Raw genomic sequence first — 18,753 nt, 5'->3', positions numbered from 1 at the left:
TGTTGGATTTTTTTTTCTCACATTTTCCCCTTTTGATCAAGATCTTTCGGGCAGAAAAGCATCTGTGATCAAGTCCATGGTGGTGGAGTTCCATTTCATTGCTGGAGTGGTTGGCAACCTGCTCCTGGTCCATCTTATCTCTCAGGAGGGGGTACATTTCATAGCTGGTTGATATTTAGTATATCCAAGTAGGTGCTAGGTGAGAGTCTTATGGTCACATTTGAGTAACAAGGAAGTTGGAGGAAATAAGGTCTAGCCATCAATCAGGTTCTCATTTCTGTTAGTCAAATGGTAGATCTGATTAATGGTTTTGAGTCTTTGAGCAATTACCACTGACATTTTGAGTAGTAGTAGAGCAATAGGCAATGTGCAGTATAAGCAATTTGAAAATAGCATATAGGGTACAAATTAAAGTAATCCAGCTAAAAATATTTAAAAAAAACTTAAAATTAAGCCTCCTGCTATCAAACACATGAAAAAATGTTCATCATCACTAGCCATCAGGGAGATTCAAATTAAAACCACATTGAGATATCACCTGACACCAGTTAGAATGGCCAAAATTAGCAAGACAGGAAACAACATGTGTTGGAGAGGATGTGGAGAAAGGGGATCCCTCTTACACTGTTGGTGGGAATGCAAGTTGGTGCAGCCACTTTGGAGAACAGTGTGGAGATTCCTCAAGAAATTAAAAATAGAGCTTCCCTATGACCCTGCAATTGCACTACTGGGTATTTACCCCAAAGATACAGACGTAGTGAAAAGAAGGGCCATCTGTACCCCAGTGTTTATAGCAGCAATGGCCACGGTCGCCAAACTGTGGAAAGAACCAAGATGCCCTTCAACGGACGAATGGATAAGGAAGATGTGGTCCATATACACTATGGAGTATTATGCCTCCATCAGAAAGGATGAATACCCAACTTTTGCATCAACATGGACGGGACTGGAAGAGATTATGCTGAGTGAAATAAGTCAAGCAGAGGGAGTCAATTATATGGTTTCACTTATTTGTGGAGCATAACAAATAACATGGAGGACAAGGGGAGATGGCGAGGAGAAAGGAGTTGAGAGAAATTGGAAGGGGAGGTGAACCATGAGAGACTGTGGACTCTGAAAAACAATCTGAGGGTTTTGAAGGGGAGGGGAGTGGGAGGTTGGGGGAACCAGGTGTGGGTATTAGAGAGGGCACGTATTGCATGGAGCACTGGGTGTGGTGCAATAACAATGAATACTGTTACGCTGAAAAGGAAAAAAAAAATTAAGCCTCCTGGGGTGAAGCCCAAATGCCCTTTTAAGGATGTGGCTAGTTTGAGCAACAGAGTGATTTCTAATACTACTTGCTGTGAGGTGTTTTTTTTTTTTTTTTTTAAAATTTTTTTTTTTTTTTTGACAGACAGAGATCACAAGTAGGCAGAGAGGCAGGCAGAGAGAGAGAGAGAGAGGAGGAAGCAGGCTCCCCGCAAAGCAGAGAGCCCGACGTGGGGCTCGATCCCAGGACCCTGGGATCATGACCTGAGCCGAAGGCAGAGGCTTTAACCCACTGAGCCACCCAGGCGCCCCTTGCTGTGAGGTTTTTACCCAAGTACAGCAAGAGGTATTACGTGTGGCACAGACTCCTCTGGGGCCTGCAAGTCAGTGATCTAAAGCCATCTCGTTGTGAAGGGCTACCCAAGCTAGGGGACCTAAAGGTCTTTTCTGGGTTCCCATGGCTCTGGGAGTGGTGCAGCTACTCTGTTAACAGTTCTGTTAAGACTTCTTGTCATAACTTCTGAGTCTGCTGTGCCTACCCCAAGCCACAAACCTGGGACTCAAAGATATTTGATCTCTGAAATATCTGGCAAGAAGATCACAGCCTTGGCTGTGGCCACAGCTATTGTCTTCATACTCGGAAAGGTAATCATTCACCATGGGTGAGGCTCTTTTTCTTCTTGAGTGACATTCAGGAGGCCATTTTGAGAACAGTAAAAGGAGATGTGAAGTGCCCCCAAAACACGCACCACCAAGGCCTCTCCAAATGCCAGGACATTCATAGGCCCAAAACTGGTGACCATGTCCACAAAAATATATGCTCTATGCACAGAGCAAGGCAGACATGTTGACAATATTTATAGATTCCATGACAGGCAATGAAGAGGAGATGAGTTCAAGGTCGGGATCAGTCTTAGGAAGTTCCCCACAGATTTCATTAAGTTGGCAGGCTTGGGGAGGGCTGGCCAAGGGAAGAGGGTTGGATAAGAAAGTTTCACAAATGGCAAATTCTTATTAGGAAAGATGGGTCCATGTGTTTGTATTTCAGATACAAGTAAGCCTGAAAACCCACCTTTCAGGAGCTTACTGGTCTTCTTAGAGGGAAAAAAGTGGATAGTGTGTAGGGTAGTGCTTTTTTTTGAGAGAAAGCATGGAATGGGAGTTTGGGGCTGAAAACCTGGGCTCAGTAGGCTAGAGCACAAAGCTTTTTATCCAAAGTTACAGTAAAGTTTGAGAACATTTGAGAAGTTAGAGACTGGCAGAACTATTAGGTCATTAGTCTTTGCAAAACTTTGCGTGTGTGTGTGTGTGTGTGTGTGTGTGCAAAAACTGGGTAATGATTGCAGATTCAACGGTTATACAGATCCCCAGATAAAGCTAGGGATTGAGATATTTGAATAATCACATTTTCCTTCCATGTGCGGGAGAAGATGAGAGAGGAAAACTATTAGGATCAAAAAATTTGTAGTGTTGATATATGTAAAGGCAGGGAGGGAACAAGAGTAGGGACACAGAAACCTTGGAGATTTGGTTACCGCCAGTGAAGAAATCCTACAGAGTATAAAACAGCAAAAATCCATGAGAATTCCTACACAGAGGAACAATAGTCCAAAGTTCTCAGGGAGTTTTGTAGTTTCCACTAAGGTTTTGGTAATTGTGTAAAAATTATTGTACTGACCAGGTCCTGACTCTTGGGAAAGCAGATTTGTCTGTTTCTTTTCTCTGGGATATAGTTAGTTTGAGTTCTCTGGTTGGTTTAATAGATAGTTGGATGTTGGAGCCCTCTTAAAATGAGAAATGAATCCATGTGTCAACGCCTTCAGATTTAGCAGTGCAGATTAGTTAGCAATACCTGGTATGGTTGCTTCCAGCGATGCTGAAGGGAGTCTTTGGGGAGATGTCTTTTCTAATAAACCAGATCTCTAGGTTGAACACTATAATGGTCAATGTCTTTGTCTCAGGAACATGCTGTGGAAAGGATGTTCTACCAAAGTTTGATTATCCTCTATGGATTTGATTAAGTTCTTGAAAATTTGAAGTATATCCCTATTTATCAGGTGTAGGCCAAAGGAAGCAGGGGGTAGGTGCATTGGGCATCCTGTTACACAGAAAACAGATTTCTATTGAACTTGTTTCAGAATTTTAGGAATGTCATACATTTTTTGGAACACTTATATTAACATATGCCCATGTAAATATAACAAAAAGAAAGTTTAGTATTACTTATTTGACAATACTTGTCAGATTTATCATATCATGTAATTTATCATATCAAATAAGCCTAATTAGTTTAATAGATCCTTTGGAATGTTCCAGAGACTCTCTAGAAAAAAAAAAATCTCCCAAATTTTTCCAGGTTAAAAAACTTTATTTAGAATTTGATTTGGGGAAGTTTGTTAAAAATATCAAAAGGTTTAGATGTTTGGCTAAATAGGATTGCAGAAAATTAAGATAGTACCTAATTATCTACTTAACCAAAGTGACAAAAAAGAATTCAAATACAAATATAGAAGATTACATAGATTGAATAGAGAAGACTCAGTTTTGAAGTAATAAAAGATATGATAAAGACAAAAACCCAGAGTCATTGTTTCCCAGGCAGATTACATTAATGATAAACTTTGTTGGCAACTTTTTTTTTCTTTTTTCTTTTTTAAAGATTCATTTATTTGAAAAGAGAGCGAGGAGGAGCAGAGGGAGAGGAAGAGAATCTCAAGCAGACTCCCCTGCTGGATGTGGAACCCAGTGCTGGGCTCGATCTCATGAGCCTGAGACCATGACCTGAGTGGCTATCAAGAGTTGGACACCGAACCAACTGAGCCATCCAGGCACCCCTGTTTACAACTTCTTATTAAGAACAGGCCAATATCTAGGATAATTTTGTTGTCTTAACAGAGAGAAAACCAAATTCTAGTTTGATATCAGTACACAATTGAGCTCACTTTTAAAAACCTACAAACACATTCAGTCTCAACAAGCTTTGACCATGCAACATAAAATTCCTTTTCTTCAAAATTTCTACAACGTTCTGCATCCACGTTTGTTGGTCCCTTGTTCTTTATTTCTGAAATTACCAGCTTTGTATTACAGAACCAAAAGCACATATGCAAAGGACAATTAATTTTTTGCATGTGAATAATCTTCAATTTTAGGTTCAATTCCTTGGATTGCCTCAGAACTTAAGGGGTATCTTTTGATATTGGGCAGAAGCTTTCTTTCAACAATCTGGATTTTAATGAGCAGTACAGAATAAATACGACTAAATTGGGTGGCATTTTTTGACTAAATAGTCTTGGGAATAGAATGCAAGAGGGATTCTGGTTTAGGGTCTTTCAGAGAAAGAAAAGGGACAGATATTAGGGTATCTAGATTGTCTTGAAGTTTGGTATTTGGGGGTCCCATATTTTAAAATATTTCCCACTTTGGGGAAAAGGAGCTGTGTGACTTAGGGGCTTCAAGAAAATCTTGACCCAAGAAATGCATAGGAGCTAAAGAGGTACAGATAAACAGATGGGGAGCCAAACTGTGTACTCTGAAGAAGGAGATAGGAGAGGCATTGGCTGATTTTTCTAATTTTGAGAACCTCTCAGAAAGTTATGAATTAGGTCCAAAAGTTTAGAGTTAACTGCCTGAAGAGAAACAAAATCTCAGTGTTTCTTCTTGAGGCTTCCAGATGCCAATTAAAGTAAGCTTCCTACTCATTTTGTTCGGTTGTGTAACCCTTTCCAATGGTGTATATAAGTAAATTACTTCAGGGATATAAGAAGTGGTTCATTTTGGCCAATGAAGTTTTAAATCATCCCAGGTAATGTGAGTGATATAAATAACAGGAGTGATGGGGCAAAAATTTACAGCAAGAAGAGCCATATTCCTTAAGCATAAATGCTGCAGGAGTTCCAGAAGGTGGATGATTATCACAATTCCCCTTAGTAGAATTACTGAGCACTCACCAACAATCTGAAACTCAAATTTTCCACTCAAAGTGAATACAGGTGGAAATCCCCCCTCAGAAATGAGTGAGAACAGAAGCCAGCAGCAGAGGACCCCCAAAGAAAGGCTTAAACTTCAACCAACACAGATTTGGAACCAAGAGGAACCACTACCATGACCCAAAGCCACTGAGGGGATGACAGAGTGCAGTACACTCTTGTAAGCCCTTGAATCTGCTGTGGTTCCAGTGACAGAGGTCAGACACTTTGGATCCCACTTTTCTGGTATCAAGTCATGTCAGCCAAAAAGATGACAAAGCTGTAAAGCAAGGGAAGGTCAAGTAAGTAAGGTTTGTGCATTCTTGATCCCTTCTGTGCAACTACAAGAATTCTTCCTAGTTTGCTCTAGTCTTTGCTTATTGGTGGTCAGTCAACTTGTACAAAACAAGCTCATAAATCTAATTGATTAACCTGAGTTTTCCTAGATAAAAGAATCAAGCATTTGTTAACTAGGCATGTCAGTTTCAGGCCCCCCATCATTTGATCACACCTAAGGCTTAAGGGATGGGAGTGACAATTACCCTGGCTACTTCCTGCTGGAAAGGGGCTTGAGGAATGAAACACCTTTGTACTTTGTTGGAAATACTTTATGGTACTTAACTTAACATGTGCATTCTGCATGACCAAAATATTCTTTCTTTCTTTGTTTTGGAGCAACATCAGAAAGCATGTTTGATTATTACATACCCAAGTAACGAAATGCACAGTATAGGTAACCCAAATCTTAGAAAACAAGTGAGTTTCTTTTGCCCATCAGGAAATTAATTTTTATGATTCTAACTCCTTTTGCTTTTACATTATTCCTCAGCATCTAGCATAGGCTTTTTTGGTCATATATCATGGTAAAGTTGGGAACATTTGAAAATGTGGTCACTGGGATTAGCAGGGGGTCACTATGATAATGTTTCAAATAAGGTTTTGGGTGACAATCAACATCTAGAGAGATTTCCCGAATTAGCCCAAATCTGGGAAATCCTAATCATAGAATTATCTTCCCAGGCTTAGGGAATCAGAATCATCAGGGAAATATGATAAAGAAGAAAAAGAGCTATATGTTTGTACTTAAATATGAGCACCCAATGTAATTAAATCAAAGCAATGAGAATGATAGCATGAATATTATTCATATACTTATATTTTTGGTCCATTGGGGCCTGTCTTCTAAACAGCAGTTGGAGGTCTATCAAAGCCTCAGTGGTCCATTTGGAGAAATCAGTGTCTGGGGTATGAAACAAGCCAAGATTGGGATGTTCTGGGTTGTTATGTTCTTCTATGGCATGGTTTCCATTCCCGGTGGCATTCTGACAGGTGGGGCATGGTGGGTCTGATAATTCCCAGGGGACCATCTCAATTTAAGAGCGATGGATCCATGGCTTGACACCTTTTAACTTAACAGAAGAGTTCATTACCAGTAAGACCTCATATGGTCCCACCCAGTGGGGGTGGAGTTAATCTAGGTGCTTGTTTGTTTAGGATTTTAATGGGACCCAAATTCCAGGAAACAAGTGGTAGAGAGGAACATCTGTAGGGTATAATAACCTGTTAGAAGCAAAGTCATGTATAGTAGTTTGAGTAGCTTTCAAAGACTACATATCTTATGGTGTTCAGTCACTTAATATGAGTTCCCTCTGGTAAGCTCATACCATGCTCACAGTATAGGAAGGGCCTCTCATACAGCATTTTGTAGGGGCTCAATTGGAGCCTGCTTCTAGGGGCCATCCTTACTTAGAGCAGGACAATTAGCAAAATCTTAGTTCAAATTAAATTCATTTCCTCACAAATTTTAGCTAATGTATTTTTAAGGGTATGATTCACTTTTTCCTGTCTTTCCAGTAGGCTGTGATCGCCAAGATGCCTATAGTTTCCAATGAATATTCAAGGCACCTGATATTTTTGGATTATTTTGCTGTCAAAACTCCTCTTGTTGTCACTTTGAATAGACTTGGGTAGCCCAAAGCTGTGAACTATTTCCTTTCAGGGGCCTTTAACAACCTCAGAAGCTTTTTGAGATCAGCAAGGAAAGGTTTCTCCCCAGCCAGTAGAAGGGTCTAGAAATACTAATACATACCTGAAGTTTCCAGTTGCTCTTGGCATCATAGTGAAGTCAATCTGCCAATCTTCTCCTGTCCAGTGCGTCTAGATCAGACCCCTTTTATGGGTGGTCCCATCTTTGGGTTGTTTTTAGCACATATCATATATTTTTAAATTACCTTTTGAATAGTCCTGTGTGGGTTTGGTCTTATGATGAATTTTTGAATTCACTGGAGAGTAGCATCTCTCCTGTAATGGGTGTTCTGGAAAATGTAGCTTTTTTTTTTTTTAAAGACTATTTATTTGAGAATGAGAGAGCATGAGTGGGGGGGAGGTGGAAAGGGAGAGGGAGAAGGAGACTCCCTGCTGAAGCAGGGAGCCCGATGTAGGACTCGATCCCAGGACTCTGGGATTATGACCTGAGCTGACACTTAACCGACATTTAACCGACAGAGCCACCCAGGTGCCCCTAAATGTGACTTTTGACATCTTCTATAAGATGCTCAGGGATGAGGAATTTTCCCTGATTATTATAATCCACCTCTTTGGGGTATATTTGTAATTAGCATCTTGAGAATAATCAGGACTCCCAACAAAATTCCTGTTCATTAGCTCTTTCTAAATCCTCAGGGAAGTATTTGGGGCAACATTTTGTCAAGTTTGTATGTGGGATTAAAGCCATCATTGATGATTTAGGCAACTTTGTGTGGCTTGATCCATTTGATTGTTTCCTTGGGCAGCCAAACAAAATGATGACTGGGACAGTGGACAACGACCACTTCTTTTGGTTCCATAATAGCTTCTGACAAATCTAGGATTTCTTTGGCATGGTTAATCTCCTTTACTACTGCAGTTAATAGTCCTCTTTCTTTCCAGATGGTCCTAGGAGCATGGGCCACTGAAAAAGTGTATTTGGAGTCAGTAAAAAGAGTCACTCTTTTCGTCTTACCTCGGTGAAAAGTCCTTGTTACATTTTGCTTTCTGTGCTGAAGTATATGGTGGAACGTCATCTGCTTCTAGTACCTCTTGGTGAGTCAGTACAGCATATCCAGCCCTACGGTATCCTTGATAAATGAAACTGCTTTCATCAATGACCACCTTGAGGTCTGGCTGTTCTAATAGCAACCCATCAGGTCAGGGTAGCTGAAATAACTTTGCTCAGTTATTTGTATGCGGTCATGTATGGGTTCGTCTGTACTGGTTGGAAGCAGGGTGCCATGACTTGGCGTTGAAACTGCCTTTAAGGTAACATTTGAGTTGCCTGGTAGGATGGCCTCATATTTGCCCAGTCTTCTTGATATGAGCCAATAACCCCTTTTCTGTTCCCAGAGGGGAAGCACATAGTGGGGTGTGCACACTGGGGGAGATGGCCCCAGTGTGAACTTCTCTTTTTTCTGGCAGTAGATCACGGGTGACAGGCATAGCTCTCAAGTAGATGGGCCATCCCTTAATCACGGTATTTCTGTTGTTTTGAAAAGGAGACAACTGGTCGCCTGATGTGGCCCAGATTCTGTGTTAAAACCTCCAAGATGAATTCCTTGTCTCTCGTGAAGAAACAAACCAAATGGTTTTTTAATATCTAGAAGACCCAGAGCAAGAGCTGTGAGTAACTTTTCTTTGATCACTTGGGAAGTGTTATGGCATTCATCAGTCCAGTTGAGGGACTCACTGTCTCCTCCTTTGAGAGCCTCATCAAAGGGTTTGGTTATTAATTCAGAGCTGGAGATCCAGATATGGCAGATGTCCAAGAATCCATGTAACTATCCTCTAGTGGTGGGCCTGCTACCCACACTCGTACTTCCCTCCTAACAGAGAGTAGACTCCTTTGCCCCTGCGACAGTTGAAAACCCAACTATCTGATGAATGGTTGGGAAATTTGTTTTTTTTTTCTTTTCCCTTGCTTTCTTCCTTTCTTTTCCTTTCCTTTCCTTTTTTTTTTTTTCTTTGAGACCCTGTAGCCTTGCTTGCCTAGGAAGTTTAGAGTTTCTTTAGTCTTAGTGGCTATCAGAATGTTGTCTACATCTTGGAGAAAAGTTCCTTCTTCCAACTGAAGGTCTCTCAAATTCTTTGCCAGGCTTTTGCCAAAGATAGTGGGAGAATTCTTGAAGCCCTGGGGGAAGAACAGTCCAGCAATATTGTTCCTTGACTCTGGTATTGGGGTCTTCTCATTCAAAAGTGAACAAATCTTGGGGATCAGGGCTTATAGGATTGCCCCCCCCCCAAAAAAAGCACCTTTAAGGTCCAAAACTGTGAACAAACCAAAATCTCTGGACAGAGTGGTAAGCAGGGTGTAAGGATTGGGCATCCCCCAGATGGATGTCTTCTATAGTCTGATTAATTGCCCTTAAATCTTGGATAAAACAGTATTCTTGTATGCCTGGCTTTCGCACTGGCGAAGCTGGGGTGTTAAATGGAGAAGAGCAAGGGCAGATGAGGTCACATTCAAGGAACACAGTGAATAAGGGTTGAATATCTTGTCTAGCATGCTTCTTCAGAGGGTACTATTTTAAGTCTAAAACCTTTGACTCAGAACAGACTTTAATATGTGTAAGTACTACCATTTTTGTCCATTGCATCCTCCCATCTGCCCACACATCTCACAGAATCTCTGCTGGGATCTTGGCCAGAGTCTCTCATCTGTTGCAAAAGTACTGCTTGGAGGGCGTAAGCCTGATGAGGTAAATACTTTGATGACCATTTATCTGGGTGCAAGGGTGACTCTAGCATTTAATCTGGTCAATAAATCTTGCCCCAGCAGTGGAACAAGACTTTGAAGCAAATACAAAAACCCTGTGTTTCAGATGTATTTTTCCCATTTGACAGTCTAAGGGTTGGAGAAAAGACTTTTTAAAGGTTTTCCCCCAAAGTCCAGTCATTAACACTCTCTAGATAATTTGGAAAACGAAGTGTTGAGTACCAAATAGCTAGCCCCAGAATCAAACAAAAAGTCCAGGAGTTTGGGGCACCTGGGTGGCTCAGTCAGTTAAGCATCTGACTCGTGATTTTGGCTCAGACTGTGATCTCAGGGTTATGAGATCAAGCCCTGCATGGGGTTCTGTGCTGGGCGCGGAGACTGGGTAAGATTCTCTCTCTCTCCCTCCGCTTCCCCCCCACCCCCCGCGCCGAAAGTCCAGGAGTTTGATTCCCACGGGTCATGTGGAGCCTGTACAGGAAATCTTGGCTGGGTCAGTAAGGTCTAAGGGAGCTCCCGGGCTTCCTTACAACTGATCACTACCAGTGATCTCTGGCATCTGGTGAACCGTGGGCTGCTTGCCTTTTTCTGGGGCTTGGTTTAGGCTGGGGTATTCTTTTCTCCAATGTCCTTCCTGCTCGCAGTAGGCACTTTGGTGGGGGTGCCACTGCGGCATATCCCCTAAGGTTTGGGGCTTGGGGTCCCTATGGCTGACCTTAGATGGAACTCTTCCTTGTGGCAGAGAGCGAGGTGGTCCTGGGGCCAGAGCAGCCCTCGGCCAAACCAATCTGTTTCATCTTCTGTCCTTTTCTTTCTTGAACTTGGTTTTTGCCCTTGAAAACTTTAAAGGCAGTTTCAACCAAATGAGACACAGACATGCCTAGGGCTCCCTCTACTTTTTGCAATTTCTTTTGACTATCTTGAGCACTTTGACAAATAAAGGTCATTATTTATCATTTTTAAATTCTTGGGGGCCGCTGGGTCCATGTCTATGTATTTCTATAGACCTTAAAAACAATTTCCAAACATTTTGAAAGCTCTTCATTAGGCTTTTGCTTTATCTCCTGAACTTTATTTTGCTTCTTTGATTTGGGATTCCCTCCTTTAGCCCTTTAAATATAGAGTCTATAATGCTCTAGCTTGTTTCTATCTCCTGTGTCTTAAGGGCTCCATCTAGAGTCGGCTGTTGGCATGGCTAAGGCTGCAGGGGCTCTCAGTGGATTATTAGGGGCTTCTTCAAGAGTCTTACCACCTTCAGCAAGAGCATCTTGGAAGATCATCCTACCTTCTTCTGATGTGAAGAGGGTGGGAGGGTTTGAAAACATGCCCAAGTTTTATTATGGGTAGCCAAAAATAGAGGCAAAAAATTTCTCCATTCTAGGGGCGCCTGGGTGGCTCAGTTGGTTAAGCATTTGCCTTCAGCCCAGGTAATGATCCTGGGGTCCTGGGATGGAGCCCCACATCGGCCTCCCCGCTCAGCTCTGCTTCTCCCTCTCCTTCTGCCCCTCCCCCCTGTTCCTTCTCTCTCTCTCTCAAATAAATTATTAAAATCTTTAAAAACTTCTCCATTCTATAGGGTCATCTCAGTAAACTGGCATCTTTTCCCAGTTAAACAAATCCAAGGATGAAAAGGGAGCTTAGAGCCAAATCAAAGCTGGTTGTCCACACCTCCTTTAAGGACTTACCTTAAAGCAAATTACTCTGCTTGAGATAGGATGACTTCCTCGTTTATGGAGTTCACTGCCGGTGTGGGAGAGAGACCATTCCTAATTTTGACCCTAGGAAAAGTGGAGGGGCTGGGGCTGAGGCTGAGGTGGCGGCAGAGCAGCAGCGCCCCCATGTGGAGCTGCAGGAGCAGTCCGTGTGTGCACGAATCCACAATAAATGGTCCTTTCTGTTTGAATCAGGTGAAACCGGTTTCTTCCCCTCCCTTCTTGTTTAACTAGAATTTTATATTCCTTTTGCACGGGCTTACTCTGCTACAACAACAAAAAAACTGAACAGGGGTATCTCATCCCATTTCTCTTCCTGTTTACAAAACAAAACTAGTTGCAAGATAACATTTTAATTCAAAGATCCATTTTTAGGCTATTTTTCTCTGGAGTCTAAAGAGTACCTGTGGCCAAGCAGTATTGCAGGAAAGTATCATCATCTTCGTTTTCATGGGGTCACAACTCAAAGCTGCCCAGTTTTTAAGTATACATCCCAAAGTTTGCATGAAAGGATCAGATTAGTATGACACATGCCTACTTTAATTTACTTCCTTTAATTTACTTCCTTTATCTAAAAACAAGGTCTTATCCTATGCAACATTAGCAAAAGTAGATGCATATTAGCAAGAATCCAAGAAACAAGAACAAGAGAACTTCTCTGAGCAGAATCCCTAAGTCTTCTCTGATTCTTGATTGACATCCTCTAACCAGGGCTTCTTTTCAGAAGTCAACCAAGGCCTCCAAACCAAGGTCAAATTTAAAGAGAAAAGAGGAAAAACCATTATCTGCCTTGGCACACAAAGTGCTCACAAAATCCTGAGATGGAGTCCTGTGTCAGGCTCCCTGCTTCACTAGAGACCTGCTTCTCCCTCTACTTGCCACTCCCCCCGGCTCATACTCTCTCCCGGTCAAATAAATAAATAAAACCTTAAAAAAAAAAAAAAAAAGGATGCTTCAAGCCTAACATCTATGTGGGTGTGTGTAGACAGGCTTGTGTCCCAGAGGCTCGGAGGGCCCCCGCTGCAGGAGGCCAGCAAACCAGGTGCCTATGGTCACGTGCAGGTAATTCAGGTCAGGCTAAGCATGATGCCTGGAAAAGGGCAAGTGATGGGAGAGAGTGTGTCACAGGAATGGGCTCTTGGGTTGTTCACGGGAGCTGCTTAATTCCAAGCCCTAACCTATACAAATACACATATTCCCCTAAAAGGCAAGCGGAAGGATTCTGGATTGGTCTACAGGTAGGCGGCCAGGTGGGCGTTCGGAGTTCATCAGGCAGCCAGTATCAAAGGTGATAACTGTTGCCTGTGTAAGGCAGCTCCTCAGATTTTCAGACGGTGGGCTCTCCTGACACCATTAAGTAAGTTTGGGGTTCAGCCAGAGCTCCAAGACCTGGGGAGACCCTGAGGCCCAAGACCCATGGACATGGGGCACACAGTGCTTTTAAGAGGCCCATAGGATCAGTCGCTCCTTGTGCTGCACTTACAGAAATGATCAGGCCAAGTTCTCTTCACAGATTAGGGTAGCCAGGGACCTGGAGCAGGGCAATGTTGGATGAGGCCAGGTCACAGGAGCATTCTGTTGGGAGGACCGGGCATCCTTCTTCTTCCAAGCGTTAACTGGCACAAGTGCTCATATTCCTGTTGAAGCAGAGCTGAAGAAATCCAAAGTGCCTTGCTGGGAAGGGCTGGGGGTGCTGGCCAGGGAATCCTCCAAAAACAGACTCCCGGGGCGCCTGGGTGGCTCAGTGGGTTAGAGCCTCTGCCTTCGGCTCAGCTCATGATCCCAGGGTCATGGGATCAAGCCCTGCATCGGGCTTTCTGCTCAGAGGTGAGCCTGCTTCCCCCCATCTCTCTCTCTCTGCCTACCTCTCTGCCTACTTGTGATCTCTGTCTGTCAAATAAATAGATAAAATCTTCAAAAAAAGAAAAAAAAAAACCAGACTCCCAGGAGAGTAGAACTTATCGGGCAGCCAGTCCAAATGGGGGCTGAGGGTTGCCATTATAAAGCTGCCACCTCAGAGATATTTGTATACATGTATTTGTGTGTGTGTATGTGTTGGGGGGGGGGTGCTGGGTCTTTAACCTGGAGGTTAAGCTGGGAGTTGGGAATGGCCTTAACCTCCACAGTCCTGCAGGACTCCTGAAGCCAAAGGCCAGCTGACAAGGTAGGCACTGCAGGTCAGGGTAGCCAGGGACCTGGAGCAGGGCAACGTCCAGGGAGGCTGGTCATGGTGGGAGGGCCATTGGGGGTGCCTGGCATTCTGCTTAATTCCCAGCCCTGACTGCACAAGTGTGCATAAGGCCCTTGAAGGCAGAGCTGGAGGAATCCGGACGGCCTCCCCGGGGTTGGATTGGGCAGGCTGGCTTTGGTACCCTCCAAGAAGAGACACCTGGGAGCCTCTCTTACTGTAGGAGCCTAGGAACCCAGCAAACAGGGAGTACACACAAGGACTCCCCGATACCCAGTTACTGGCTGGCTTACAGTGATTTTCCGGGGTGGGCTCCCTCCACAGCTGACAAAATGTTAGTAAGCCCTAGCTTCACAAGCCTGGAGGGTCTCCTCTGGCCAAGGGTGGCTGGCAGGGTGTGGACCGCTCATGGGTGGTGGTACAGTTCAGGGACCTGGAACAGGGCAAATGCTGGGCAAGGCCAGGTCACAGGGGCAGGCTAGTGGGGGTACCTGTAATCCGCCTAGTCCCAGCCCCAACCTATGCAAATGCACATATTCCCCCGAAGCCTGCTGTGTTTTGCAGAGCATGATGTTCGCAGACTGATTTGTCTGGGCCAACGATGTATTTACATGGGTCCACTGTGAGAATTTCACAAGCCAGTAGCATACGGGATAATGTCTTTTAATTAGCCAATAAAGAAATGACATGATCCCGAATAATGTCAGGTGAGTCACACTACTGTCCAGGTCAGGGGAGATAGAAGGAATAAACTCCAGATGTCGCTGATGTGTACTTCTATATGAGCTGGCATTTGGGAGACATTGTTTAGCCAACTGAGAGCTGAAGTGTGGCTGCTAGTGCAAAAGTAAGAGGCCTGTCTAGGGCGCGTTGGAGGGGAACGATGGTGCTGATTCTGTGGGCAGAAGATGTGCTGAGAGGGCTGGCTGGCTAGCTTTCTCTGCTAGCTGTAAGAGTCACCATTACCTCTGCAGAGGATACTTGCCCGAGGGACCTGGACAGCTAGCTACCTTAGATCAGCAAAGTGTAGCCTTGCCCAGACCCAGCACGCTCGGATCATATACGTAGTCTCAGCACCGTCAGTCTACATAGTCAAAATGGCCTCTTGCTGGAGTCGCTTCTTCATGTGGTTTTGTTCGTAAGGCCCCAGGAGGGGCCCTCATGAGCTGAGCTAATGAGTTCTTCTGGGTGAGAACAGATGAGATGACGTCGTCCTGACACAACTTAGTTCATTCTTAAATTAAAACAACTTTCCTTCTAAAAATACATTTTTTTGGTCTTTGATTGGATTTGAAGTCAATACAAAACAATCAACGGTGTAATTTCAAATCACTCCCACACGAATTAGGTCCTTAAACCTAATGCCGGGCCTAGATCTAAGTTCACAAAAATAACAATCCACTTCTTGATTCTACGTCTACTTTCAATCTTAATGATGAACATTCCATCAAATTTGGGGAGTATTTTCCCTTGGGTTCTATAACACCATGGTTTGATGTCCAGTTTTAAGGCACTGTATTCCTGATATTACCTATAAGCATAACAAAGAACTCTTTAATGTGGTACCATATCCAATCACCAAAATGTAACCTTCTTCAGCCTCTCAGTTTAACTGCCTTGAAAATATGTTTCTAAGTAGAGATCATTTTTATGGAGCTCCAAGGGGTACAAGCTTGCAGAGCACTGCCAAGCATGCGTTTGGCCGCTGTAACATCAGGATTCAAGGCTGTCTTATTTTAGGGATGCATGTTTTCTTTCTCTTTTTAGTTCCTGCAGTGATTTTGACTGTGGTGTCAGAAGAGTACCCATTCGTGAGCAGCAGGCAAAGTAGGACGGCCGGCTGGCAGCATGCTGCCCCCACCTGGTGGGAATGCTGATAGGATGGATAAAAGATGCATAGTGGATTCACGCCCGCAGTGTAAGGTAGTGTCCTATAGACTTCTAATTCTTCTTGTTCTTGTTGCTCAAGCAATTCTATAATTATAACAGCTGTTATTGCCCATATTTCTCCAAGCACAGTCACCTTGTATCATGCTAGCCTAAATACTGAAAGTCAAGATATCAGGCACCCCTACTAATGGCCTTTTGTGACCTGGCCTTACCCTACATTGCCCTGTTCCAGGTGCTCTGACTACCTTGGATCTGTGTGGCCCGTGCATGCATGGTCTGCATCCTTGGACAGCCCTTGGCCTGTCCCCAAACACCTGCTAGCCTCCAGGTTCACACGCCGAAAATCTTTTGGTGAGGAAGTTTCGTTTGTGTCTTTGTGCCTTTGTTCTTCCTTTGTTATTGTAGGATAGCTCAGCCATTCCTTCTGTCTGCTTCCTCCCTCTCCCAGGCAAAGCAGTCCAGATTATTCCTACCTGCCTTCTGCGGTTGGGGGGTGGGGGATACACACATTGGTGCAGTTTGAGTCTTAGAATGAGGCAGATGCCAGGTACTTCCATGAAACCATTCCTGTGATCAGCCTTGCCTGACATTGCTCTGTTCCAGGTCCTTGGTCACCTTGACCCATGGGGTCTGCTCAAGCCCAGTCCACACCATGACAACTGGTGTTGGCCTGTGGAGAGCACTCTAGACCTGTGGAACTCTCACTAGATTTAAACCGCCAGAAAACCCTTGGAGTGAAAGTACCTTTCTGAAAGGGCAGCTTTAATCTGTTGAAATTCTTCTTCTTCTTCTTCTTCTTTTTTTTTTAAAGGTTTTATTTATTTATTTGACAGAGAGAGAGAGAGAGAGAGAGATCACAAGTAGGCAGAGAGGCAGGCAGAGAGAGAGGGGGAAGCAGGCTCCCTGCTGAGCAGAGAGCCCGATGTAGGGTTCCATCCCAGGACCCTGAGACCATGACCTGAGCTGAAGGCAGAGGCTTAACCCACTGAGCCACCCAGGCGCCCCTAATCTGTTGAAATTTTGTGTTCAATTGGAATGGCTGCCAGCTGAAGTGAGGAGCTTCTCCAGTACTCAAAGCTTCCAAGGGTCATTGGAGTGGACCCCAGCCATTCCACTGGGCCCACAATGCAAGGCAGACCTGATTCCTCCAGCTCTGCCTTCAGTTGGGAATATGGCAAGCAGCTACAAATTGATGACAGTCCGTTCCCATTTGGACTTGCTGCCTGATGTAGACCCAGGCTTCTCCAGCAACCAGGGCTTCCAGTGGTCTCTTACTGGGTGTTATTCTGATCAGCTTACCTTACCCAGCCCTGGCAAGTCAGCTGAGTTCCTTCCAGATCTCTTGTCAGGGGAAAAGGAAGATATTGAGTAGGTTAGTGCTTGGAATTATTTTCTCATTTGTTTTCTCTTTTATAGTAATATTATAGATTTTAATTATCTGCTTGAAAACAATTTTTTTATAGCAAAAGATGATATCCTAAAAATTGACAAATATAAGCAGGCAGAAATTTGTATGATATTTTTCCCAACAGGGGAAGTCATTATATGTTTCAGAGTAAATTGGGCCCTGAGGAAAAGGTGGCTCAAAGCACCTTAGTTATAGAATATATAAGTACTCAGAATTTTGCTTTAACTTTTGTACCACATATTAAGATCTTATGTGATTTAAAAAAAATCATTTGTTTTCTTAAGCCCATGACCATAGAGATGATTCAGCTGCCTGGGAAGAACCTCACCTACTTTTTGGAACTGTCTTATTAAAAATTAGTGGTTTTTTTTTATTATTTTCAGAGCCAGTCTATTCCTGGTTCTACATCAAGTTGAATATGTACGTATCAGATATTGAATGCAAGGAAAGATTGCGAAACCACTGATGGGAATTATTTAGGGGTTTTGCAAAGCTCTTTGAACTTTGTTATTTACTGGATGGCAACAATTAACTAGCTTCTTTGTAATGCACTTAGATTCAGGGTCACACCTGATAACTGCCAACCCCTCAAAACACAACTGGAAGATTGTATTAACATGTCATTGGGAATATCTGACATGTGGTTACTAATTAATGTCATTCTCATCTTACGGGTTTCTTGTTCTCACGGACAAGGTAAGTTAAAACAGATCCAAACACTCAGCTTACCTTGTATATTTATCTACTTTCATGAGTCTATACTTTTGATTGAATTGACTGGTAGAGATAGTCTGTTGTTAGACAGTAATAAAGAATACCTTTATGTAAAAATTATTACATATTCACTGAAGCATAAAATAAAACCCATGTTTTCTGTTTTCTGAATTCCACAGTGTGAAAGGCCACTTAAAGATTATGGAGATATATAAGTATGTTCATGAAAACTTAACTAGAAAATACATCACAAAAAAGCTAGCTTGTAACTCCAGAATGTATTCAGCTTCTAATATATAATGCAAGGAGACTTTGAGGAGCGATGGACATCCTCATAATCTCATATATGATGATGGTTTTATGGATTTACATGTCAAGCCTCATCAAATCATACATTTTTAAATATGTATAGTAATTTTAAATATTACTATATTTTAACTATAGCTCAATATAGCTACTAAATATCATTAATGTTACCATCAATTTAATATTTTAACAAAATTAGCAATGGGCAATAGGCATATCTCTGTTAATAAAAAGTAGAATATATTCTTAATTCCTGGTATAATGCCAACAAATTTTAATTCATTTTCTGAGATCACTGGCAGATGTTGAAAATATAAGAAAATTTAAAATTATTTCTAATATTATAATTGTAAATTCTTCATTACATTTTTTAAAAAATCTGCCATTTTATTTTGTTCTCTAGTCATCTATTTCCAAGTTACTGTAAATGAAACCTCTAATGAGCTTTGTGGTACCTCATTAAATTCCAGGTATGGGTGGAATATACATCACTGTGTATTCCTTTCATAATTTGTTGCATGCTGTGTTTTGTATGTTACTTAAGTCTATATTTGGGAAATTTCCTTCATTAT

General features: G+C 42.7%; 1 protein-coding gene across 1 annotated transcript in view; it reads left to right on the top strand.

Moving 5' to 3' along the window:
• Positions 1-18,753, top strand: part of LOC111150694 (complement factor H-like) — a 66,141-nt gene that overhangs the window by 1,289 nt on the left and 46,099 nt on the right. Inside the window, 4 exon segments of the mRNA XM_022508240.1 lie at positions 42-151; positions 11,678-11,870; positions 15,631-15,727; positions 15,986-16,104. Coding sequence (XP_022363948.1) covers positions 42-151; positions 11,678-11,870; positions 15,631-15,727; positions 15,986-16,104 — 519 coding nt within the window.

The sequence above is a fragment of the Enhydra lutris genome, unplaced genomic scaffold (genome assembly GCF_002288905.1).
Source record: "Enhydra lutris kenyoni isolate GAN:26980312 unplaced genomic scaffold, ASM228890v2 scaffoldscaffold24, whole genome shotgun sequence".
Lineage (NCBI taxonomy): Eukaryota > Metazoa > Chordata > Mammalia > Carnivora > Mustelidae > Enhydra > Enhydra lutris.
Note: the sequence above shows the minus strand (reverse complement) of the source record. Positions and strands in the feature narration are given on the sequence as shown.